The 25,260-nt window shown below is 46.4% G+C and overlaps 1 protein-coding gene across 1 annotated transcript in view; it reads right to left on the bottom strand.

Annotated features, from left to right (window-relative positions):
- PLCG2 (phospholipase C gamma 2) overlaps window positions 1–25,260 on the bottom strand; it is an 85,760-nt gene that overhangs the window by 32,215 nt on the left and 28,285 nt on the right. Inside the window, exons 11-21 of the mRNA XM_038754315.1 lie at window positions 24,737–24,822; window positions 22,520–22,640; window positions 21,666–21,834; window positions 17,547–17,651; window positions 16,129–16,218; window positions 14,477–14,652; window positions 10,644–10,844; window positions 9,436–9,555; window positions 5,980–6,160; window positions 3,193–3,261; window positions 1,275–1,384 (exon numbers count right to left, since the gene is read on the bottom strand). Coding sequence (XP_038610243.1) covers window positions 1,275–1,384; window positions 3,193–3,261; window positions 5,980–6,160; window positions 9,436–9,555; window positions 10,644–10,844; window positions 14,477–14,652; window positions 16,129–16,218; window positions 17,547–17,651; window positions 21,666–21,834; window positions 22,520–22,640; window positions 24,737–24,822 — 1,428 coding nt within the window. The remainder of the gene's footprint in view (window positions 1–1,274; window positions 1,385–3,192; window positions 3,262–5,979; window positions 6,161–9,435; window positions 9,556–10,643; window positions 10,845–14,476; window positions 14,653–16,128; window positions 16,219–17,546; window positions 17,652–21,665; window positions 21,835–22,519; window positions 22,641–24,736; window positions 24,823–25,260) is intronic.

The raw sequence follows: 25,260 nt of genomic DNA, 5'->3' as shown, positions 1-25,260 counted from the left end.
AAACACCCTGTAGTTTTGTGGACTGACAACTCCCAGCAATCCATGGAGCAACTGGGATCACCAGGTACTTCCAGTTTCAAGTGGACTGGGATGGTCACTACTCTCTAAACTTGGTACAGGGAAGCTATTTGGGCCCCGAACAGAATCTGCCACATGCCATCCAAACCAAGACACTACATTCCAGGAGTTCGAATGGACTAATGAACCTAATCTATGCAAAGGAATAAAAAGGAAGGAGAATTATAATTTGAATCAATCGATCAAAGAGAATTTTTGAGCACTTATGATGCCCAGCGTAGCGTTCCATGTACTTGGGAGAGTACAACAGAATAAACAGGGTCCCCACCCTCAAGGAGCTTACAATCCAGGTGGGGGACTGATACTAAAATAAATTACAGGGAGCAGATCACTGTCTTCAGAAGGCAACCCCACTACTGGGCAAGTTGGATGGAGGCCTGACTCTGCAGAAGACCCCCGCAAGCCAGAAATGGGGGGCATTAAGACAGTAAGCTCATTGTGGGCAGAGAATGTGTCCACCAACTCTATTATATTGTACTTGGCCAAGCGCTTAGTACAGTGCTCTGCACACAGTAAGCGCTGAATAAATATAACTCATTGATCAACTGACTTTGCTGCTGACAGGGAGTCCACAGGAACTTTTAGTAGTTCCCACATTGGGGAAGTGACTCTGCCCAACAACAGAGAGGAACCTGAAGCAAGGAGAAGAGCAGTGACTTACCCAAGGCCACACAGCAGGCAACAGGCAGAGCTGGAACTAGAACCCAGGTTCTCTGACTCCCAAGCCTGTGTGCTCTTCCCACCAGATCATATTGCTTATTTACACTCTCCTTAGCATTCCTGCATAGAGTTCCACTTTATTTCTCCGTTCTCTAGATTTAAATATCTCTGTTTTTCTCGAGTGTAAGCTCCTTGTGAGCAGTGACTTCCCTGTGGCTGTTACCTCATCTGTCAAATGGGGATTAACACTGTGAGCCCCACGTGGGACAACCTTATTATCTTGTATCTACCCCAGCGCTTAGAACAGTGCTTGGCACATAGCAAGCGCTTAACAAATACCATCATCATTATTATTAGGTAATGTGTCACTCAGTAATTCTGGTGTTCCCAAGAACCTAACAAAGTGCACCAAGTGAGCACTCAATAAATGCTGCTACTACCAGTCTGTCTTGATTTTAAGGGCCGACCGAAAGTGGGATCCGTGTCCCCAGACAATTTCCACCAGAAGCTCTCCGGTCGGGGAGCTCCGCTCTTACCAGCCTCCTTCTTCCTTCAATACATTGTGAATCAAGGCTCCCCTGCAAAAGCTCAGTTCATCTTCTTGTTTAGCTTTGTAGTCATATAAAGCCTTCACAGTTCTCTGAGGCTTTTGGAAAAAAAAAAAAAAAGGAAAAGTCAGGCATGGGGGCAGCTTATGAATTGGTAAATTCAAATTCTCCTATTTAAGATACATTCCCTCACTCTGGTTCCTCTCTCCCAAGACTTGGAAATTTGAACACTGAGAGTCCACAGTGACATCTACTGGGAGCAGCATCTACTGGGCGGCAACATTTTTCAAGCTGCGGCTATTCTGTCCCCACTGCAGGTACGCAAGGAAGAAGCAGCGCGGCTTAGGGGAAAGAGCCCGGGCTTTGGAGTCAGAGGTCATGGGTTCAAATCCCAGCTCTGCCAATTGTCAGCTGCGTGACTTTGGGCAAGTCACTTCACTTCTCTGGGCCTCAGTTCCCTCATCTGTAAAATGGGGCTTAAGACTCTGAGCCCCCCGTGGGACAACCTGATCACTTTGTAACCTCCCCAGCGCTTAGAACAGTGCTTTGCACATAGTAAGGACTTAATAAATGCCATCATTACTATTATTATTATTATTATATATTTACGCCCTGCCTTACTGAAACAGGGACCATTAATATGACCCACTGAGGGCAAGAGAGGGAGGCTTACTATGTGCAGAGCACTATACTAAGCACCTATACCAAATCCTCTAGACCATAAGCTGTACTAAGCACCCAAACTAAGTGCCTCTAGACTGTAGCTCATTGTGGGCAGAGAATGTGTCTACAAACTGCTTACACTATTCTCCCAAGCACTTAGCACAGTGCTCGGCACACAGTAAGTGTTCACTAAATATATCTGATTGATAGCACAATATAATACAATAGAGTTGGAAGACATGATCCCTATCCTCAAGTAGTTTACCATGTGCTAACCACCCCACGAGCACCAGTGGCCCTAGATCAGGCAACAGACATATCCGAGGTTGAGTTCGGAGGCTCTCCCCCTCGTCCCCCTCTCCATCCCCCCCATCTTACCTCCTTCCCTTCCCCACAGCACCTGTATATATGTATATATGTTTGTACATATTTATTACTCTATTTATTTATTTTATTTGTGCATATCTATTCTATTTATTTTATTTTGTTAGTATGTTTGGTTTTGTTCTCTGTCTCCCCCTTTTAGACTGTGAGCCCACTGTTGGGTAGGGACTGTCTCTATATGTTGCCAACTTGTACTTCCCAAGCGCTTAGTACAGTGCTCTGCACACAGTAAGTGTTCAATAAATATGACAGATTGATTGATTTATTGATTGATTAAAACACCCTATCTGGAGGCCCAGCCTTCCCACCAGCCCATCATCCTTTGGTCCCACTGAGCTGTCGTGTTCAAAAGTACCAACAGAAGTTGGCAGCCTAATGAGTTCAGCTTGGGCTTGAGGTGTGTCCTATACAGGTCTGAACAATCACCTCCTCCATCTGTCTGCTATATTAAAAGACTCAGACTCCCTCAGCTCAGGTCCGCCATACGGCTTTACTGAGCAAAAAATAGCCCCAAAGACGGTGGAAGATTTGGGATTTGGACCACAATCCTGCTCAGTGGACTCGGTGAAACCAGGGCCGAAGCACACTTCATAGGCGGCTGGTAGGATTGTTAAATATTAAATGGGAAACGACAATTTGGGGGATGGGTAGCAACTACTGTACTCCAAACATGGGCTTAGAAGAGCTATTTTTTACAGCTTTTAATGATTCACTCTTTACCACAAAGCTAGTTGTTCAAAACTTTGATTCCACTTAGTTTTCCCCAAACCCTTCCCTCCCGAAAAGAACTTCCCTAATTCTAATCTTCTACCAATGTCTTCCCATTGCAAAGTATACCGAGTGAAAAAATATACAATACCGTTGAAGGATTAATCTCACTAGGGTCCACATACATCCTGACGTCATAAAGTGAGTTTATATCCCTTTCCTTTGAGAGAAAAAAAAAAGAAAATCAAGGTAAATACTTAAAATTCTGCAGAAGCACCATGCTATCCCGATGGGATTTCTCTAAAGGAAGACTTTTCAAAGCATTTTTAATGTGGAATGGGCACTGCAAAGTTTCTGGAACATCTCTTCTCCCTAGACATGGGTCACAGAGAGTTAGAGGGTCAAAAGGGAGAGGGGTGAGGGGAATGTGGCAGAGAAGGTAGAGGCCAGAATAAGATAGTCCTGTGCAGAGATGGTTCAGATTACCTGAGCCAAAAAGCTGAAAGAAAACTCATTCAGATTTCAGAAGGGAGAATAGTCTAGAGAGGGTAAAGTCATCACGCTTATTGGTGGCAATCAACTGGTGGCAAGCCTCACTCTCGGCTTCAAGACTGTCCATCACCTCAACCCCTCCTACCTCACCCCCCCTTCTCTCCTTCTCCAGCCCAGCCCACACCCTCCGCTCCTCTGCCGCTCACCTCCTCCCTGTGCCTCGTTCTCACCTGTCCCACTGTCGACCCCTGGCCCACGTCCTTCCTCTGGCCTGGAATGCCCTCCCTCCACACAACTGCCACACAATAGCTCTCTTCCTCCTTTCAAAGCCCTACTGAGGGGTCACCTCCTCCAGGAAGCCCTCCCAGACTGAGCCCCCCCTTTTCCTCTCCTCCTCCTCCTCCCCATCACCCCCCCCTGCCCTACCCCCATCCCCTCCCCACAGCATTTGTATATCATCAATCGTATTTATTGAGCGCTTACTGTGTGCAGAGCACTGTACTAAGCGCTTGGGAAGTACAAGTTGGCAACATATAGAGACAGTCCCTGCCCAACAGCGGGCTCACAGTCTAAAAGGGGGAGACAGAGAACAAAACCAAACATACTAACAAAATAAAATAAATAGAATAGATATGTACAAGTAAAACAGAGTAATAATAGAGTCATTTGCATATATTTGTACATATTTATTACTCTATTTTATTTGTACATATTTACTATATTTTATTAATGATGTGTATACAGCTATAACTCTATTCGGATGGTACTGACACCTGTCTACTGGTTTTGTTATGTTGTCTGTCTCCCCCTTCTAGACTGTGAGCCCATTGTTGGGTAAGGACTAAGTTGCCGATTTGTTCTTCCCAAGCGCTCAGTACAGTGCTCTGCGCACAGTAAGCGCTCAATAAATATGATTGAATGAATGAATCATACATAGACCAGAGGGAGAAGTCTGGAGCCAACATGCCCTCAGTCATCAACGCCTGGATACCCGAAAGCAAAGCTTTCAAAATACAGATTGGGCCAGAGCGCCGCAGCAGCAGCCAAGAGCCCACATCCTGACATCTTGTCCGAGACAGAGGCAGGAGTCGGTGGGGTGGAGGCTGCGGGGAGCAGGAGAGACTGGGAGGAGAAGCAAAGAACCTGACTCACACCAACATGGACACTGAAAGAAGGCTTCTCGACCTTGAAAGGTGAAATACCACTAGAAGCCGGTGATGTAACCAAAGATGAGAACGGCTGATGCAAGTGTTAGAACCTGGGTCTGAGTTAACTTTTTACTTCACCAAGCGTGGCACTGAGGCCGATTAAGACACCGGCTTATCGGTATTTCAGTAGCGTACTTCAGTTTCTCAGTAAATCACATTGATGCTCACTGTTTCCGACAATCAGGTTTGTGCTGTCATTTCACACTCACGGAAAGATAACACAGAGAGCCTCATCTAAAAGACTTGCTGTGCCCTGAGGGGAATTTGGAAACAACCCCATCTGTCGGGCCCTGCCAAAATATGACTAGCATTCACACTCCTCCGGAGTGCTGCGGCCCACCCTTTCATCCTCCTTTCCCTCACACATCCTTGGCACGTGCAGGCTGGATGTGGGGAGCCAGCACTTTGGAGAGTAGGACCTGTCCAAACCAAAATGTCCTTTATAAATACCCAGTGCCTGCCCTCAAAGAGTTTCCCACTTGAGAAAACAATAACACGGGCACTGGCAAAACTAGGCGTGGGCAACTGCATAGTCCAGAGTGTTTACATCACTGTGCAAAAGAGCAGTGATGAGGCTTTGATCAAGAAATCATATCTGAATGCACCCACCCTTCTGGCATCATGCTTTTTTCTGCCCTGTGTCCCTCCTGTTTTCTCTAACAACAAGACCTGTTTCACAGGAAGAGGGATACCTGGGAGCCATTTCCTTTCTTTATTCTCATGGGTCAGCACCATGCTGGTAGAGTGACGACACCCTCTTCTTTCTGCTCCTCCCTCTCCATCAGGCAATGGGGCTCAATAGCCTTTAGTCCCTCAAACCTGTCATCTCCCTTCTTCCAAAGGGTTTTTGGCCATTTTGTTTGTAATCCTGACAGGTTAATCCTTTTCTATTGCTTCCCCTTTTCTCCTACAAGCAGTATACCATTTCCCAGGCAAGGAGTGCCAGCTTTAAAACAGAGAAGTAATCATGGAAAGTCTTCCTCCCTGAGAGCTGTTCGGAGCCGAACGATTAGAAAGCAATATTAATATAATGGCTTTGTGACCCAGGCAATTATCCCTTCACAGTTCCCTCCTGGCTCCTCCTTGCCCCACCCTCGACACCCGCCCCCGCCCCTCCACGCAACCTGATTTAAGATCCTTCTGAGGCGAATCATTATTCCCACCAATTTTGACCAGATTCATCTGTGTTGACGACTGTCGTTCTCCTTCACGGAGTCTCTATGGGGATAATCACTTGCCGTGTTATAACGCTCCAGCAGCTCCCGCGTCACTGGATAGCGCAGTTTCATTTTTCTGTAGAGTGCGTGTTTTTCATAGTAGTTAACCAGCTCCACCAAACTTTCAAAGTAGGCTGAAGTTCCCAGGACAAAATGGCGCCCGTCTTTATTAATCCGACAGTGCTTCACTTTTCCCTTTGCCCTGGAGAAACAAAGAATTCACAGGTGGAACCAGCAGGGATATTCCCCTAGTCACTGCTGCCCTGAGGCAGTTCAGGATCTTAACAATCAGTGGCATTTTTTTGGATGCCTCCTGGGTGCAAATCACTGTACGATGCTTGGAAGAACCCCAAAAGAACAAGGTATAAAGAACAGGTTCCCTGACCTCAAGCTACTAACAGTCTATTAGTACTTCCCAAGCGCTTAGTACAGTGCTCTACACACAGTAAGCGCTCAATAAATATGATTGATTGATTGACTGATATTAGTCGCAACTGAAACACTGGCAGGTAATGGAGGACACTGGGGCCATGAGGGAAGGCTTATTTAGATCAGAGACCTTGAAGGAGGAAAGAAGGGCACATGAGGTGTCTAAAGAAAACTTTTTAGATTTTCCTCTCCTCTGCACTTTTTGGACTAGCCTCTTTCAGGGGCCAGTGTGACTGTTCTTTTCTCTGAGAGACAGGGCCCGTGTTTAAGAACTTGAATGGTCTGTACTGGACCAGAATAATGGAAGGACCCAATATTATGTAGAAGTGGAGAAGCGGCAATGTCTAGTGAATATAGCCTGGACCTGGGACTCAGAGGCCTTGGGTTCTATTCCCAGCTCAGCCACTTGCCTACTGTGTGAACTTGGGCAAGCCACTTCACTTCTCTGTGCCTCAGTTTTCTCATCTGTAAAATGGGGCTTAAGGCTGCGAGTCCTCTGTGGGACATGGACTGTGTCCAATCTGACTAGCTTGTATCTACCCAGGGCATAGCACAGTGCTTGGTGCACAGTAAGCGCTTAAGAAGTAGTACTAAAAAAATGGTCCCAGGAATTTGTGTCATGGAAACTACACAGATCTGGGAAGTCAGGAGATCTTGCCACTGCAGAACTAGGGCAAATCATTTAACCTCTCTGGGCCTCAGTTTCCTGGTTTGTATAATGAAGCTAATCATTCCTACCACCTAAGGATGTTATGAGAACAGATGAGAGAACTGATGTGAAAGGCTCTTTGAAAAATTAAAACGCCATTCTAATTCAAGGCATCACTGGTTTGATTCCAGAATCTCCCGGAGATGAGTTTAAATGGGCAACATGGACGTGTTAACTCTGCAGGGCCCTACTGTCATCATGAATCTATTTTCAAAAAGGAAATTCCTGATCACTTCAGAGGAATTCCATTCTTACTCTCTAAATACAGTCACCCACTGGCAACTTTCACTTCTTTCTTTGTGGCTTTAGAGACCGTGGGACACTGCCATTTTTTTTTCTAGAGACACATTTTTAGAAAAGCAAAGCTGTGTGAGATCTTTAACAGAAGGATCTTTAACAGATCCTTCCCCAAAAGGAAGCTCATCAGAGCTAACTGCAAAGGCAGTGGTGCACAGTAAGTGCCCAATAAATACAAAGGACTGATTGATTGATTCAGGGACCTCCAAGGGAGAGAATACTATTCAAAAATTGGAAGAGCAAATCTAACCACAAGAGATAACCCAATGAATCTGATCTCCTGGTTAGTTCTGTATCTTGCATTGCCACACATATTTAAAATAGCAATAATAAAATAAATGTAGTCATTAAGCACTTACTATGGGGCAAGCACTGTACTAAGCACTGGGTAGATACAAGATAATCAGATCGGGCATAGTCTCTGTCCCACATGGGGCTCACAGTCTAAGGAGGAACATATTCATGGGATTCAATGGAGTCAGACTTTCCCTAAGAAGTTGTTCAGTAAAAAAATGGCCTGTTACTTTAAAAGTCGTTCCTCCCAAACAGAAACACCAACCACCAAATCGAAGAAAGCCACATTTGGGCCTAGACTGGTGCATCTCACTGTACTAACTGAATATCTGCGAAAGGCTCATGAGGGCTGACATGCTGGAATTTTCAAATTGACTCTGCCCCCAGAGGCCTCGACAACACTTAATTAAGCAGACACAAGCCATCTCCTTTTAACTGAGCAAACACACGCTACCTTTCCTTCTTCACATGCAAAAGAAATGACTGTCTCCACCACTGTCCTGAAGGAACGTGGCTCCCTTCATTTTTCCCTGAGAACAAGGTAAATCTCCTTTCAAGAACTTCCTCTTACCAAGACTGGGAGGGAAGAGAAAAGACGAGAGTGACCCTCACCCATAAGGTAACCATATCCAGGAACAAGGTAAAAGTCTGTGGGCCTGCTGGGAGCGACCTTCCAAATGTGGATAAGGGATGCAAAGAAAGGGTTGAACCGGGGCTCGGGAATAGTGACCCAATGCGCGATTGTCAGCTGAGGGGAGTGAGGGGAAAAATAAAAAAGGAGAACTACTCGGAATGACCTTTTGGTGTGGTTCCAGGGATGATTTGGGCCTGCCCCAAATAACTCAGTGAAACTAAAAGTGCCCAAGACACAGCCCCTCCATCTTCTGATAGTACGAGACAGAGCCTAGACTGGCCAACAGTTCAGTGTGGAGGAGACTGAACCAATAAATGGTATTTACTGAGCTCCTATTGTGTACAAAGCACTGTACTTAGCACTTGGAAGAGTATAAAACAACCGAGTTGGTAGACACGGTCCTCCGCCCACAAGGAGCTTACAGTCTAGAGGGGGAGATGGACACTAATATATATAAATTATGATTATGTATATAAATGCTGTGGGGCTGAGAGTGGGGTAAATATCAAGTGCTTAGAGGGTACAGAGCGGGCAGGGAATGTGTCTATTAGTACAGTGCTATGCACACAGTAAGCGCTCAATAAATACGATTGATTACAGAGCTAAGTGTTGGAAGGGTCGGAAGAAACCAAATTAATTGATAACCTTTCCTAGACAGTACACAGGGCGGCCTTGAACGCTAAGTCAGAGCTGACCTGAAGGCAAGGCCAGCTGGAAAATGCCCTACCAAGCAATCGATCAACAGCATTTAGCCTAGCTATCCCTTTGTCCCAGAAAGAAGAGACTGCTTGTGAACCTTGTGAGCCCCATTGGGACGGGGACTGTGTCCAACCCAATTAAACCGTATCTACCCCAGCACTTAGAACAGTGCATGTCACACAGTCATCACTTAACAAATTCTTCTTCAAATGCCGTCGAGTCGTTTCCGACCCATTGCCACTCCATGCACGCACCCTCTTCAGAACGTCCCACCTTCTGTCAAAGTCATTCTGGTATGTGTATCCTTGGAGTTTTCTCAGTAAGGATACAGAAGTGGTTTACCGTTGCCTTCTTCAGCGCTTAGCAAATACCATAACAATAATAAACCCATCCAGCAACACTGCTCGACGCTTACCTGAACGTAATGGCGTACGAATCTGCGTCTTCTCTTTTCCTAATCAGAAAGGCTCCATCTCGGGGAATTCGCATCAGCATGTCTTCAGCTTCTCCTCGGCTCAAGTCGTCGTAATACCAGCTGCGGGGAGGTGGTGGGATGGAGAAAGGTAAAAAAATCCAGTGAGGCTTGTCAAAGTGTCTCTCAGCAAGAGGAACTGGTGCCCACGCGTCCTGATTTGGAAGCCTCACAAATTTCAAGATACATTATCTGTTTGATTTTTCCCAACCTGTCACACATGACAGCAGTTTACAGAATACTGCAACATACCAAATTATTTGGGTTCAACATCAGCAGAGCTTGCCTGTGTACGGCAATGCACACTAAATCAACTTATCTTTACGTAACATGACACTAAGCAGCCAGGCTGGTTACTGCAAAAAGTGTGGCAAACTAAGTTTCAGGTTTGGCAAATGCAATTTGCTGTTACTAGGGGTTTTCAGGGATAGGAGCGTGGAGGGGAGCATAGAGAGAAAACATTGAGGACAATTGCTGCATTGTAATAAAGAGGGAGATACTGCAGGCATAATTTAGGATACGTTCATTAGCAACCCACACTCCAAAAACCACTCTTTGGAGTGTGTTCCTTCCCATTTCCAATATTCTCATTACAAAGCCAAAGCTGATTTTCCCTTTTGTTTTCAAGGTGAACAATAATGAGGGACTCTAACAGCAGAGGACAGTATGCTGCTCTGCCCAAATTAAAAGAAAATGAAGCCTGGAGCTTTGGGGGCTGTTAATTAAAAAGAAAAACACAGGCCACTGTTGGGAAGGTGCTGGGTAAGACTAAAAATGACCCCTGGAGAATTAAAATAGAATCTTCTCCAGAGGCCTTTAACACAGAGCTCACTTGCTAAAGTCTCTTAGTCCTCGTCAGTCATAGAGTTAAAAGTTCATAATTTCCCCCAATAAAAGAATCTGTTTCTCATTCGTTCATTCAATTCATTCAATCATATTTACTGAGCGCTTACTGTGTGCAGAGCACTGTACTAAGTGCTTGGAAAGTACAATTCAGCAATAAAGAGAGACACTCCCTGCCCACACCAGGCTTACACGCGTCCACCATTACCAGCCTCAGCAGTGAGCTCTGGAAAGGCTAAAATGATGAGCTCTCCTCCCCAACAATTCTGACCGAAGACTTGAACACCATAGGACCCAGGGGAACGTACGGTTTGGATTCATGCGGGTTGGGGTTGGGCACCGGATCGGTTAGACGCAGCTCGAACTCGGCACACCGCAGGTGAGCCTCCCGATAGTGTTGGATCAAGTCGTAGATGCTGCTGAACATGAGGTTGTCAGTCAGGTAGTACTTCATGGTGCCGCCCTCTACGATGGACCGAATGCGGCAGTGCTGGACTCGGCCAGATCTCCTGTGAGGGTGGGGAGGGGAGGGAGGAGAGGGCGATTGGTGCTGCTTTTAGGCCAGATCCATTGCTTCCCTGCTAAAGGTCGGAAGCCAACCAGTCACTGCTTAAAAACATTGGCACCAACTCTTCCCGCACACTTAACCACTCAGTCTGCTTTGACGCCATCTAATCAATCCATCAGTCAGTGGTATTCACTGACCACGTACTGTGTGCAGAGCATTGTACTAAGAGCTTGGGAGAATTGACTGCAACAGAGTTGGTAAACCCATCCCCTGGAGTGGAGTCAGAGCTTAATATAAATAATTTATATTAATAAATGATTACCTTCCCCAAGCATACATCTTCCACATATTGCAGAAGTCATTCCTTAACCCTAGTAATCCCTCCAGCCATCACCCCATCTTCTGTTCTCATTCATCCATTCATTCATCATTCAATCGTATTTATTGAGCACTTACTGTGTGCAGAGCACTGTACTAAGCACTTGGGAAGTACAAGATGGCAATATATAGAGACGGTCCCTATCCAACTCTAGAGGGCAATACTTACCCGCTGTCTTCGCCTTCCACTAACTCTCTTCCCAAATGCTTGGTCCAATGCTCTGCACACACAACAGATGCTCAATACATACTACTGACTGATTGACACCTTCTATCTGGTTTTCACTCCCTTCACTCTATTAAGATTGCTTTCACAAACATCTCCAATGACCTCTTTTTGGCTAAACCTCACAGGTGTTACTCTACTGCTTACCTATCACTCTCTTATCCCACTACAGACCAGCTCGCACTCCACCCAAACTAATCTCCTAGCTGTGCCTCATTCTCAACTCTCCCTTCTCTGACCCACTGCTCACACTTCAATCCCTTCCCACTCAAATCCAACAGTCACATCCTTCCCCATCTTCAAAATCCTTCTAGGAAAGCACTTTCCCCACAAGCCACTCCCCACCTCATCCCCCACCTTCCTACTCCTGTCATCACGAGCATCTCAATTAATACCTTTGATGACCTATTTTTATTTTAATCTTTCATATCCACTACATTTCTCTTTTACCTACTGTATGTTGGCAATTTGGGTCTGCTTAAATTGTAAACCCCTTCAGTTTGTCTTTTACTAGTATTGTGTGCTAATACAGTGCCCTGCACTCAGCAGTGCAAGTTGCTGGTCATTTGAAAACATGAGTGATGATGGTGAGAAAGAATTCCATTCTGCAATCTTCTGAATGACCCTGGATTTGGGCCAACTTCAGGCCAAGCTGAATACCTGACAGCTTGGCTAACTGAGCTGAGCTTTACTGCCTTAGGCAAGTAATCAATGATATTTGAGTGCTTAGTGTGTGCTGTACTAAACACTCGGGAGAGCACAACAGTGTTGGTAAACCCGTTCCCTACCCCCAAGGAGCTCATAGTCTAGAGGGGCAGCAGATAGTAAAACAAATTATGGATATGTACGATATGTACATAAGAGTGTGAGCTTAAAGGTGGTGTGAATTTCAAGTACTTGATGAGTACAGATCTAAGCGCATAGGTGACAGAGAAGGGAGTGAGAGAATAGGGGAAATGAGGGATTAGTAGGGGAAAGCTTCTTGGAGGAGATGTGATTTCAAGAAAGCTTTGAAGGTAGGGAGAGTGGCGGTCTATCATATATGAGGTGGGAGGGAGTTCCAAATCAGAGGGAGGACTTGGACAAGAGGCCAGTAGCGAGATAGAAGAATTTGCCCTACAAGAGCAAAGTGTGTGAGCTGGTTTATTTGGAGATCAGCGAGGAAAGGTAGGAGGGGAAGAACTGATTGAGTGCCTTAAAGCCAATGGCAAGGAGTTTCTGTCTGATGCACAGGTGGCTGGGCAACCACTGGAGGTCCTTGAGGAGTGAGGAAACATGGACTGAACATTTTTGTAGAAAAACGATCCAGGCAGCAGAGTGAAGTATGGACTGGAGAGAGATAAGAGGCAGGGAGGTCAGCAAGGAGACCGACACAGTAATCAAAGCGGGATAGGATAAGTGCTTGGATCAGTGTAGTAATAGTTTGTATGAGAGGAAAGGGCAGATTTTAGCCATGTTGTGACGGTTTGACTGAGAGGATCTGGTGACAGATTAAATATGTGGGTTGAATGACAGAGATGAGTTGAAGATAACACCAAAGTTACAAGCTTGTGAGTTGGAGACATAGTGGTGCTGTCTAAGGTGATTGGAAAGTATGGAAGAGGACAGGGTTTAGGTGGAAGATGACGGATTTTGTTTTAGACATGTCATGTTTAAGGTGTCGAAGGAACAACCAAGTAGTAATATCGTGAAGGCAGGAAGGAATGTGAGATTGTAACGGTGCTCTTTTGATGGACTATTGGGCCTAGTTCTGGTTCAAAGAGCCAGTCAGCTGGGTTATCAGTCCTTCCCTGAAATCACTGGGGGGTCACAAGGTCTGGCTTCTAATCCTAGTTCTGTCGCTGGCCCACTCTGTCACCAACCTGCTGTGTAACTTAGGGCTAATCACTTGACTTCTCTGTGCTCGTTTCCCCATTGTAAAATGGGGATAAAATACCAGCTCTCCCCACCTCTTAGCCCATGAGCCTCATGTGGCACAAGAACTCTTCCACTAGTCTGTAATTCCTTGAAGGCAGGGCTAGTGTCTACCAACTCTATTGTACTGTGCTCTCCCAAGGGGTTAGTACAGTGATCTGCACACAGTAAACACAATATCATTGATTACGGAATGACTGTGTCTGAATTGACTATCTGTATCTACCCTAGCACTTAACACACTGCTTCAGCACATTTAGAGTGTTTAATAAATACCATCAGCTCTTATGGGCTCCTTATCTCAGCACCCAAAGGGATTCTGTTCCCACAGGAGTCGAGTCCACAGAAGAAAGGAGCTTTGTTATACAGGGATCAATCGGGGCACATGGCAGCCCCAGTGATCCCAAGCCCAGGAGGGAAGTGCAGGCTGTGGCATCTGCCCCAGCCCCTCCGGCCTGTGCACTCAAAGCATCCATCAATTCATTTATTCATTCAAGCACTGTACCAAGCATGGGAGAGAGTACAATACAACAATAAACAGACACAATCCCAGCCCATAAAGAGCTTATCTTCTAGAGAAGGGAACCGCAGAGCCACAGGCAGAGCAGCCGTTCACCTCCTCTCCCCAACTAGAACAGGGGCTTTTTTATCTTCTAGACATGGACTCCTTCTCTGGCCTTGAGATCCACACCTTGGTAAGTCGTGATTTCCACTTTGGTGGCTGCCCGGCTTCCACAACTTTGGAGGCACCGGTAGTTTGGCCCATGGGCTGAAAGGGGGAGGAACAGATGGGCAAGAGCAGTCGCTGCTGCCCACTGTAGCTCCGAGGTGGATAGGGTTCCAATCAGGATACCACCTTTCCTCTGACCTCCTCTTCCCACCCCCAAGCCCCCGAAACGTGACTGAACGCTTGGCAGACTGTAGCCAGCTCCCCCTCGCCACCGATCCAGCCCCTTTATCCATTCTAAAGAAGGTTTAGACGACCCAGGATGGATTAAGGGAAAACCTAAATCAAATCTTAAAGCAAAACTCTACATCTTTTTCAGCTTCTTTAGCTTTGGGGAAATGAAAAAAAGCTATTTCAAAGTGATGGAAGGGGAAATGCTAAGTTATACCAGAATGACAGTGTGTAGTCATTGGGATATGTTTCACTTTCCCGGACTAGGAAGGTTCCGTCTTTGCCCCCAGTTTCTGCGCAGTATTCCTGAAGCAGCTTCTCAGCACTTGTCCTCTTCTCCATTCTCTTGTGAAACCACTTTTCACCAAAATGCAGATCAGTCTGGGCTACATCCTACAATCATAAAAAGAGTTAAAAAAAATTTTCTTTACAACTCTGCCCAGATCCCCATCTGCTGGCCTGCTGTAATAATTCCTCCAATTCTTTGCACACCTAATCCTGGAAAGGCATCTCATGGCTTGCCTGCGGGGCTGAAGTAATCAAGACGAGTAGCTCCTTAATTAACTGTCCATCGCCTGATTTCCATAGTTCTGGACTCATTTGTTCCACCCCATTTTGGAGGATGGAAATGCTCAGAAAGCATAATCAAGTCAGACCACAATTAAACCCTACAAAGGATGGGCACCCAAACATCCCAAATTTCCCTGAGACAAGCAGCCTCTTCCCAGCATCAGTGACTTTTCAACTTTTCAAATCTCAGTGGAGGAATTTCCCATTAGACTTAAGTGAGTCCACGGAAAGTTACAGTTTTTTTCTGGTTTTCTTATCTGGGCTGGATAAGTGGTGTAATGAGGACAAACTCTCCACTATGGAGGAATTTATGCTCATTTTCAACAAACTCCTCAAAATCTTGAAACAATTCAAATTGGAGTCTGTTTCTAACCTACTGTTTTCCCTTTCCCTGAACAAAGATCTTTGCCAACCCCTTTGGACACATAGAAAATGCGCACACATTCTAACATGATTCTTTTAAACTGACTTGACTTTTGGCTGGACCCTCAGATGAAAGATGGGATGAAATTCCTACTTTTCCCACATAGACCACTGAATTCCAAGACCCAATTCCAAGACCTAAAACGGGGCCTGAAGAGACAGAAGAACCTTGCAGAGAAGTTTGGATGGGGGTGGGGAGGTACCTGAAACCATTCCACTATCTTTAGAACAGTGCTCAGCGCTTAAAACAGTGCTTGGCACATAGTAAGCACTTAACAAATACCTTCATCATCATCTTGTAGGAGTTAAATCTGTACCCAGGGATAAGCCATTCCACATCCATAATTCTACAACTGGAAGGACAATGAACTTTCCTTTCCTTCTGCCAAAAGAGCAATGCAGCTGTCGGGAATTTTGATGTGCCCAGCAAGTAGGCACTGGTGACTGTTATTCCTGCTGAAAAGTAGATGGTAGGGGTGTAGGGTGACTCTTTAAGAGATTCACAGTGTCACATATTGGAGTCAAACTATAGTTCCGCTGTCTTGTCTCCTAATTGTTATATTGTGCTCTCCCAAGCACTTAGTATAGTGCTCTGCACATAGTAAGCGCCCAATAAATATCCCTGATCGATTGATTTAGCAGAACTGCAATTTCAATTTTCTCCCATGACTTTTAGGGTACCAACTTCGTGGAATTGTAGAAGGATGATTTCCTTCTCTACCTTTACTCCCAAGTTAGAAATGATCTGGCCCAGGGAACAGAGGAAGAACAGGGATGAGGTGAACCCTGGTGTACACATCCAAACCCATGCTGAAATGAGTCAGATTCCAAAGGAATAGGGTAAGTGAATGGGACAAGAAGAAAGAGACTACAAACCTTTGGGGAATCTTCCTCCACGCTCTGCTCTATATCATCACTGAAAGAAAGCTTCTCATCTGCGATGGCACAATAATGCCGATACCATTTCTAGAACACAAGACCAGCATTATCAGTCTTCTTAAGACAGAAGCAGACACTCTCAGAGAAGCAGTGTGGCCTAGGGGAAAGAGGACGGGCCTGGGAGTAAATGGACCTAGATTCTAATTCTCCGCCGCTTGTCTGCTGTGTGAACATGGCCAAGTCACTTAACTTCTCTGTGCCTCAGTTACCTTATTTGTAAAATGGGGATTAAGAGCCCACTGTGGCACAGACACTCTGTGCATCCCAACTATCTTGATTCTATCCCAGTGCTTAGTACAGAGAAGCAGTATGGCACAGTGGATAGAGCACTGAAGTCAGCAAATCATGGGTTCTAATCCCAGCTCTGCCACTTGTCTGCTGTGTGACCGTGGGCAAGTCACTTCACTTCTCTGTGCCTCAATTCCCTCATCTGTAAAATGGGATTGGGACTGGGAGCCCCATGCGGGACAGGAACTGCGTCCATCCCGATTTGTTTGTATTCACCCCAGGGCTTAGTACAGTGCCCGGCGCACAGTAAGCACTTAAATGTCACAGTTAGTACAGTGCCTGGCATAAAGTAAGCACTTTAATACCATTCAAGAAAAGAAAAATTAAGAAGTCTACATCCAACATGGTATTCCACAGGTCAGCCAAGCAGCATGGCTTAGTGTCAAGAGCACAGGCTTGGAAGGCAGAGGACGTGGGTTCTAATCCTGGCTCTGCCACTTGTCTGCTGTATGACCTTGGGCAAGCCACTTAACTTCCCTGTGCCTCAGTTCCCTCATCTGGAAAATGGGGATTAAGACTGTGAGCCCCACGTGGGACAACCTGATTACCTCATATCTACCCCAGCACTTAGAAGAGTGCTTGGCACATAGTAAGCGCTTAACAAATACCATAATTATTATTATTATTCCAGCTTCAGGGAAGGGAGGCAGGGGGTTTGGGCTAATGGTAACCCCTTCCACAGCTTTGTGCCGAGGAGCGAAGATTTTGGATAGTGGGACAAGCCTACTCAGAGGCCCCACCTACTTAGAGGTTGTGCTCTAATATAGCCATCTCTTCACCAGAGGTGCCTAGAAGAGCTGCCACGATCAGTGGCCTTGGATGCCCTGGAGGGAATGAGGAAGGAGGGTTTTCATCTCTCCATGCCTGGGAAGGAATGATCCCTGAGTCCTCCCAGCCCCCGGGAAAGACATCGATTCCACGGTTTCCTTCTTCTTTAAGCCTCAGCTGCCTTAAGGCTTCTTCCCACCTCAGGACTGGTAAGAAAAATTGTTTCTGAATTTTCCTTACCACACAATATTTTTTTTATGGGATATCTTGATTCACAACGAAACCAACTTCAACTCTACCTGATCTATGGAATCCCACATGTACAGTTCCCCTTGTTGCTTCTTCTCCTCTTTCTTGTCTTCTATGTTGACATCCACATCTCCTCTCGGGCCCAGCTTTTTATGCTAAGAACAGAACAAACAAAGGGTCACAATGAGGCCAAAATGACAGTTGTGGGAACCCTTCCTCTGCCTTGAAGGATTCTTCAGTCTCCAAGCACGCACCTATCTCCCTCCAGCTCAAAGGCTGCACTTGTTCCAGCCTTTTTCCAGGGTGCACAACTGCTCTGTCAGAGAGAAATGTTTCCCTTGTTTTCCTTCGGTGATATTCTCTCTGAGTCCAACCCGCCCCCTGAAGGCCCACTCCATGTTCTCCCTCACACAAGCTGGCCCCCCTGTTTGGGGCACATCTGGATTCTAAAGGATAAAGCACAATGACCAGAGTGTGATAGCACACGAGGTCTCACAAGGCAAGCACCAACGAGGAGGAGACAAGGAACATGGCATACTGACCGCCAACCCCCACACTGTTCCCTCTGTGGGTCTCCCTCTCCCACCCCCGAATCACTAAAAATGCCACTTTCCTCTAGCGTTACCAACAAGAACTGGAAAACACTTCCCTACTTAGCCTATGCTGACAAGCTAGCCATGATCTAGAAGTAAAGATCTCAGATTTTTGGACAGAAAGGGAGCATGCATGAAGCCAATGTAGAAATTTTAGAATGATTTCAGACAGCTTTGAAAACAGATCCCTGCTTTGGCCAGGGCTTGGTCCTCGGGATGAGCAGGGACTGTTCAAAGCACTGCAGCTGGGGCCGACACCAAGCACACAACGACTATGTCCCCAGAAGCCTGCAAGGCAAACCGTACATGTCAATCACACCTGTCCCTTCTCCCCCACAGACCTAACTGTGGCTCAATCTGGCTGGGCCCCTGGGCACAAATCCCAGAAGTGTAGAATCCATCAATCAATCAATTATTTATCAAGTGCTTACTAAGTACAGAGCACCGTATGAGAAAATACAATACGACAGAGTTGGCAGGCATGCTTCCTACAGTCTGGAGAGCAGCATACAGTCTAAAGTCTAGGCTGAAAGTCTAGAACTCTGCTCAGCCCAAACCAGGCCCACACAGGCTCAAATGTGGAGATGGTTGTGGGCAGGGAAAGGATCTACCAATTCTGTTATCTGTACTTCCCCAAGCACTTGGTACAGTACTTGCCACGGAGAAATACCTAAATGAATAACACATCAAAAAAATGATTTCAGGAAAACCCATTTTCAGATTAACAAACGCATATCCTGAGATGATTAAAATTAGAATCTGCTATAGCGTTTCCTTCATTAGTCCAGTAAGAGACCAGCGGTAGGGGCATGACATAACCAGGCTGGTAAGGGAAGGAAAATCTCTTGGGAGCTGTCATCTAGCCACCCATCATCAACACTGATTGAGCACCTTCAGTCAGTAGCAAAGTAAATGGATCACCTGCCCTTAGCTCAGGTTCTAAAACTTCCTCTAGATCATGTTAATGCTTCAAATGCAGTCACCAAATAAACAATGATTTGGTTCTCACTGGTATCAGTACCTCCAGTGGCCAATTTACACCGTGCCTACGACGGATTGCCCAACAAAAGGTATCTATAATTAGGACCTTTTCGGAAAACCTATTGTGGTGAACCGGGGGCGGTGTGGGGTGACAGGAAATCCAAACAGCTGCAGCAGAATTTACTGAAATGTCAATCTTCTAGATGCACAAACATTTTCAATTGACTTTTCCGAGCCATTGTCCCAATCAGAACTTAGAACAATTGGCATTCCCGGGAATGCAATTTATTTATGCAATATGTGATTAAATGTCTGACTCCCCCCTCTATAATAATAATAATAACGGCATTTGTTAAGCACTTACTATGTGCAAAGCACTGTTCTAAGCACTGGGGGGGATACAAGGTGATCAGGTTGTCCCACAGGGGGCTCACAGTCAATCCCCATTTTACAGATGAGGTAACTGAGGCCCAGAGAAGTGAAGTGACTTGCCCAAAGTCACACAGCTGACAATTGGCGGAGATGGGATTTGAACCCATCAATCAATCAATCAATCAATCGTATTTATTGAGCGCTTACTATGTGCAGAGCACTGTACTAAGCGCTTGGGAAGTACAAATTGGCATCACATAGAGACAGTCCCTACCCAACAGTGGGCTCACAGTCTAAAAGGGGGAGACAGAGAACAGAACCAAACATACCAACAAAATAAAATAAGTAGGATAGAAATGTACAAGTAAAATAAATAAATAAATAGAGTAATAAATATGTACAACCATATATACATATATACAGGTGCTGTGGGGAAGGGAAGGAGGTAAGACGGGGGGATGGAGAGGGGGACGAGGGGGAGAGGAAAGAAGGGGCTCAGTCTGGGAAGGCCTCCTGGAGGAGGTGAGCTCTCAGCAGGGCCTTGAAGGGAGGAAGAGAGCTAGCTTGGCGGATGGGCAGAGGGAGGGCATTCCAGGCCCGGGGGATGACGTGGGCCGGGGGTCGACGGCGGGACAGGCGAGAGCGAGGTACAGTGAGGAGATTAGTGGTGGAGGAGCGGAGGGTGCGGGCTGGGCAGTAGAAGGAGAGAAGGGAGGTGAGGTAGGAGGGGGCGAGGTGATGGACAGCCTTGAAGCCCAGGGTGAGGAGTTTCTGCCTGATGCGCAGATTGATCGGTAGCCATTGGAGGTTATGACCCATGACCACTGACTCCCAAAGCCCGGGCTCTTTCTACTGAGTCACGCTGCTTCTCTAAAGCTCGCTGTGGGCACGGAATGTGTCTGTTCATTGTTCTATTGCACTCTCCCAAGAGAGTAGTACAGTGCTCTGTACATGGTAAGCACTCAAAGAATACAACTGACTTGACTGACCCCTGCTCAAAAGCCTCAGGTCGGAAGGCACCACGGGACTCCATTCCCTTCCCCACTTAAAGCCCTTTCTAAAAGGTTCCTGTCTCCTCTTCTCTCCAACCACATCTAGAGCAGACAATTCCCTCAGCTTTCCTCAGCACTATTCCACCATTCTTCCTAGCCATCCAAGTCTCGACTGCCCATTCCCTCACATCCACTCTTCATGCCCTCAGTCTCGGTCCCCTTCAGCCCTCCTTTTCCCTGAAGGTGCCCGGCAGGCTGCTGCAGCCCCGGCCCCTTCTCCGGCTGCCAGACTCACTTCTACGGCGAGTGGAGAAGGGGGGAAACTGAGTGAGTGTCTGGGGCGGGGAAGGCTGAGTGTCAAGGATGAGGTCTGACGTAACCATCTGTCTCAGCCGGTGTTTGCCGGGGGATGGAGTTAATGACTGTGGTCTGAGAAAGATGTTTGTGGTCACGATGCCGAAGAAAGTCATTTCATATATCTGATGGCCTTGTTGTTCTACCCAACAGCCCTAGGTGCCCGGCCCATGGGGATGATGATCCTCACAGCTATGTTGACCTGGACTCCCAGACTTACTCATCCCAGGTCTCCAGCCAGATTTGAAACTTCCTGTCAGGGCTGAACAGACCCTAAATGCTGACTTGCTGGTTCAGCAGCAGTTTGAAGCCTGTCCGTTCCTGGCCCCCATCCTTTCTAAAAAGCCCTGCCCTCTATTCACCCCGGCCTTCAAAATGAAAAGTCTGCCACCCCCGCCAATACGTCTCATCCTTTCAAGGAGCTGACTGATTAACTGGGGGTTTAATAGCCTACTAATAGAAGGAATGCTGGTGGTAGGCTTTAATTTCCAGAATTTTCTTCCTTCTCTTTTGCTGGAGGCACCCACGGTACTTACTAGTCCTTGTCCTGCCTCTGGCTACGCCCCACAGGGGGAAGAGCATGGGCCTGGGCCTCAGAGAACCTGGGTTTTAATCCCAGCTCCACCACTTCTCTGCTGTGTGACCTTGACCAAGTCACTTAACTTAACTTCTCTGTGCTTCAGTTCCCTCATTTGTAAAATGGGGATTAAGACCATGAGCCCCACATGGGGCAGGGACTGAGTCCAACCAATTATCTTATATCTACCCCAGTAATTTAGTACAGTGCCTGGCACATCTTAAGCGCCTAACCAATGCCATTTTTCTCAAAAAGTGCTAGGAAGCTTCAGGAAGCACTGACATATAAGGTGAGCCATACCTTGATGATGATTTTCTCTTTCAGCTGGGTCGGGGACGGCAACTGATCGGCACTGGCTTCGGTGGGCCGCATGAGGAGGGCATCCCCAAATACCTCCTTGAAAACCTTTGCCATGTAGCGCTGCTGCTCCACACAGCAGTGCTCTTCGATAGAGAGGATCACCGGGAAACTGAGGGAAAGAAAGAGGACCGTTCCAGTTTTCCTTCCTGAAACATACGGTTCTTCACGCAAAGTGTGTGCTTAATAAATGCCATCATTATTCAGTCACATTTATTGAGCACACAGTAAGCACAGTAAGTGCAGAGCACTGTACTAAGCACTTGGGAGAGGTACAATATAACAATAAACAGATACATTTGTTATTATCCCTAGTCAACCTCCTCTTTGCCTACTTAAAAATAAATCCGAAAAGCAAAGACAAATCTCCTCCAGTGAATGTAAACCACACTTTTGGAGGAGAAAAGTGGCAGTTTCCTGGCTCTTGGTTACTGCACAAACATCTGCAGAGCAAGTTCTAGGGAAACAGGAGGCTGAGTCCATGAGCTGGGACAGATTTACATCGAATTCTTCCAATTCTGCCCTTTTCCTATTCCTCTTCCGGAACCAGAGCTAAGAAGGGGAGTGGGTCTGGAGCCCTCTAAAAATAGTCTCAGGTGCAAAATCAGCCAGGCCTGACTGATCCATCACCTCGCCTATCTGCTGGAAATCTTGGGTTCAAACCAGAATCCTGGGCCTTCCCTGAAGGTAACTCGGGGTGGGGAGGAGGAGAATCAAGAAATGATGGTCTTTATCTCTGAGATTATTTTTCTGTGGTCACACCCCTCAACAAGTCTCAGAGAAAAGTGAAAACCTACTCTGAGGTCACAAAAGCATGGTCTTTGATGGCCTGTACCACATCATCAAACTTGATCTTCGTGGTCCGTGTCCATCCATGATAGATGATTGGCTTTCCATCAGGGCCATCCCAGCAGTCCACTGAAGGGAGAAACAGAATGGTTTTAATACTCCTTTGGCTTGCTTTTACGGAGCTCGAGAGTTCTTCACTGCCCACAGAGAAAGGACCCAAGACCCACAAAATAATAATCGTTTAGATATGCTTAAATTTCACGCCCAACAATTACAGGATGGAAGGGTTGTAGTGTGAATAAGTTTTGGAGTATGTGTGTGGTGTGCACTTGAGTGGTAGGGGACAGAGTGTTAAGTACATCTGTTTCCAATCCACCTGCATCTGTACTATAGGATTTGGAACTTTACAGTTTTGTAAGGATAATGTGTAAAATTAACCTCTTCGCCAGTCCTTCTTTCCAAAGGAATGACCCTGCCCAAAGGCAACCTATCAAAGGACTGCCTGGAGAACACTGCAGGGGACCCTGAAACCCCAAGAATCTGACTAAGCAGGATGGCCTAGAGGATAGAGCCTGGGAGTAAGGTAGTTCTGGGTTCTAATCCCAGTTCCGCCACTTGTCTGATGTGTGATCTTGGACAAGTCACTTCACTTTTCTGAGCCTCAGTTCCCTCATCTGTAAAATGGAGATTAACACCGGGATCCCCATGTGGGACATGGACTGTGCCCAACCTGATTAGTTTGTATCTACCCCAGTGCTTAGAACAGTGCCCGGAACATAATAAGCACTTAACAAATACTATTTAAAAAAAGACTAAGCAATTAACTGACAGGTCCAGCCTACTGGCCAATTAGCACAGATGAATTGGGGTGAAAGAACACAAAGGGGCTTCCTTCACCCATCCAAAAACCGATAAAGCAAGGTTTAACTTGAGGATTGCAGCACTCCCATAACTCACTTCCTTTTGGGAATCGAAAGCTCCAGGAGAGCAGGAGGCCTGCCTCCCCAATGGCGGACCCGAGGACCACCACAGCCAGAAGTCCGGATACAGGCGGGGGGGAAAAATCTGTGAGAGGACCCCCACTGCTCTTTTCCGCCTCTCTCCAGCATGCCCTCAGCTGATCTCCGTGACTGGGGGGATCCCACAGGGCCTGTAAACTTCACCCAACCTGGTGGAGAGGGGTGGGGAGGGGGACACCAAGTGCAAGGTTTTTCCCATTTTGTTATGTTTTTTTTTTAATGGTATTTTTTTAATGGTACTTGTTAAAGCACTTACTATATGCCAGAACCTGTTCTAAGACCCTGATCTTCTAGACTATGAGCCCACTGTTGGGTAGGGACCGTCTCTATATGTTGCCAACTTGTACTTCCCAAGTGCTTAGTACAGTGCTCTGCACACAGTAAGCGCTCAATAAATATGACTGATTGATTCTAAGCACTGAGGCAGATACAAGCTAAGCAGGCTGTCCCAAATGGGGCTCACAGCCTTAATCCCCATTTTACAGATTAGGTAACTGAGGCACAGAGAAGTGAAGTGACTTGCCCAAGGTCACACAGCAGACAAGTGGTGGAGCCGGGATTAGAACCCAGGTCTTCTGACTCCAGGGCCCATGGTTTAACCACCAGGCCACACTGCTTCAGAATTGCATGCAACAACAGGGGAGAGAAGGGAGTGAAAATTTTAAAATGAAACCTCACCCAATCAGACCCACCCATAGGTCCCTTCTTTGTAAAAAGAAAATAAAGGGCATAAGTTTGTCTAGGCTGTTTTAGATAATTAATAGGTTGGGGTGAAAGGGCATAAGTTTGTCTAGGCTGTTTTAGATAATAGGTTGGGGTGATGCACATTGTAGAATTCTGTACTACAGTTCTTTATATACTTGAAAAATAACTGTTGGTGTGATGTCAATTTGATGGCTAGTTAAATTCTAAATACATTAAAAGAGCTGTATCACTTAGGCATAATTGACTGAGTCCCAATTCTAGGAAATGTAGTAGCAAATCTTGGTTCAAAAACCACTCCCCTCTTAGAAGATTGTTTCCCTGGGAAAAAAGGCTCCAATTTACCACGCTTCAATTTAAGATGCAGTTTGCAGGAACCAACTAGGTCGTGAGTCCAAGTTCGGCCTGGAAAACTTCCTACGACAAACCGGAAGGGAACTGAGCCTGAGAGTGTCTACCTGTCAGATTGTCCCCCACAAGAGCTGCACACCCCGGGCTACTTACACTCAATGCATCGGCATCCCATCCGCAGGCACCTGATATAGGCTTCCGGGGAAGATTCACTTCGGAGCTGGTCCCCGGTGAGGTACCTAGATGGACAAATGAAGACATTCAGGCAGCTCACAATGGCCAGTGGCTAACGGGGCCATTAGCCCAATTGCAACCACTGTACTAATAGTTGTGGGCCTCTGCAGGGAGGACCAGGAGCCTTCTTTTAGATTGATAGCCCCATAAGGGCCAGGGGCCATGTCTATCGATCAATCAATCACTAGTATTTATTCAAAGTTTACATGGGACAGAGCACTGTACTAAGCACTCAGGAGAGTACAATACAAAAGAGTTGGCAGACACGCTCCCTGCCCACAACGAGTTTACAGTCTAGGGTCGAGGAGGAATGGACATTAATATGAATAAATAATTCACAGATACATACTTAAGTGCTGTGGAGCTGAGGGTGGGGTGATCCCTGATCTGAGACTTGCTCCTGACCCAACCCTAAAGGTTATGGCCCCCCTGAAACAGTGTAG

The sequence above is a fragment of the Tachyglossus aculeatus genome, chromosome 11, assembly GCF_015852505.1.
Source record: "Tachyglossus aculeatus isolate mTacAcu1 chromosome 11, mTacAcu1.pri, whole genome shotgun sequence".
Lineage (NCBI taxonomy): Eukaryota > Metazoa > Chordata > Mammalia > Monotremata > Tachyglossidae > Tachyglossus > Tachyglossus aculeatus.
This window is presented reverse-complemented; position numbering and strand designations above follow the sequence as displayed.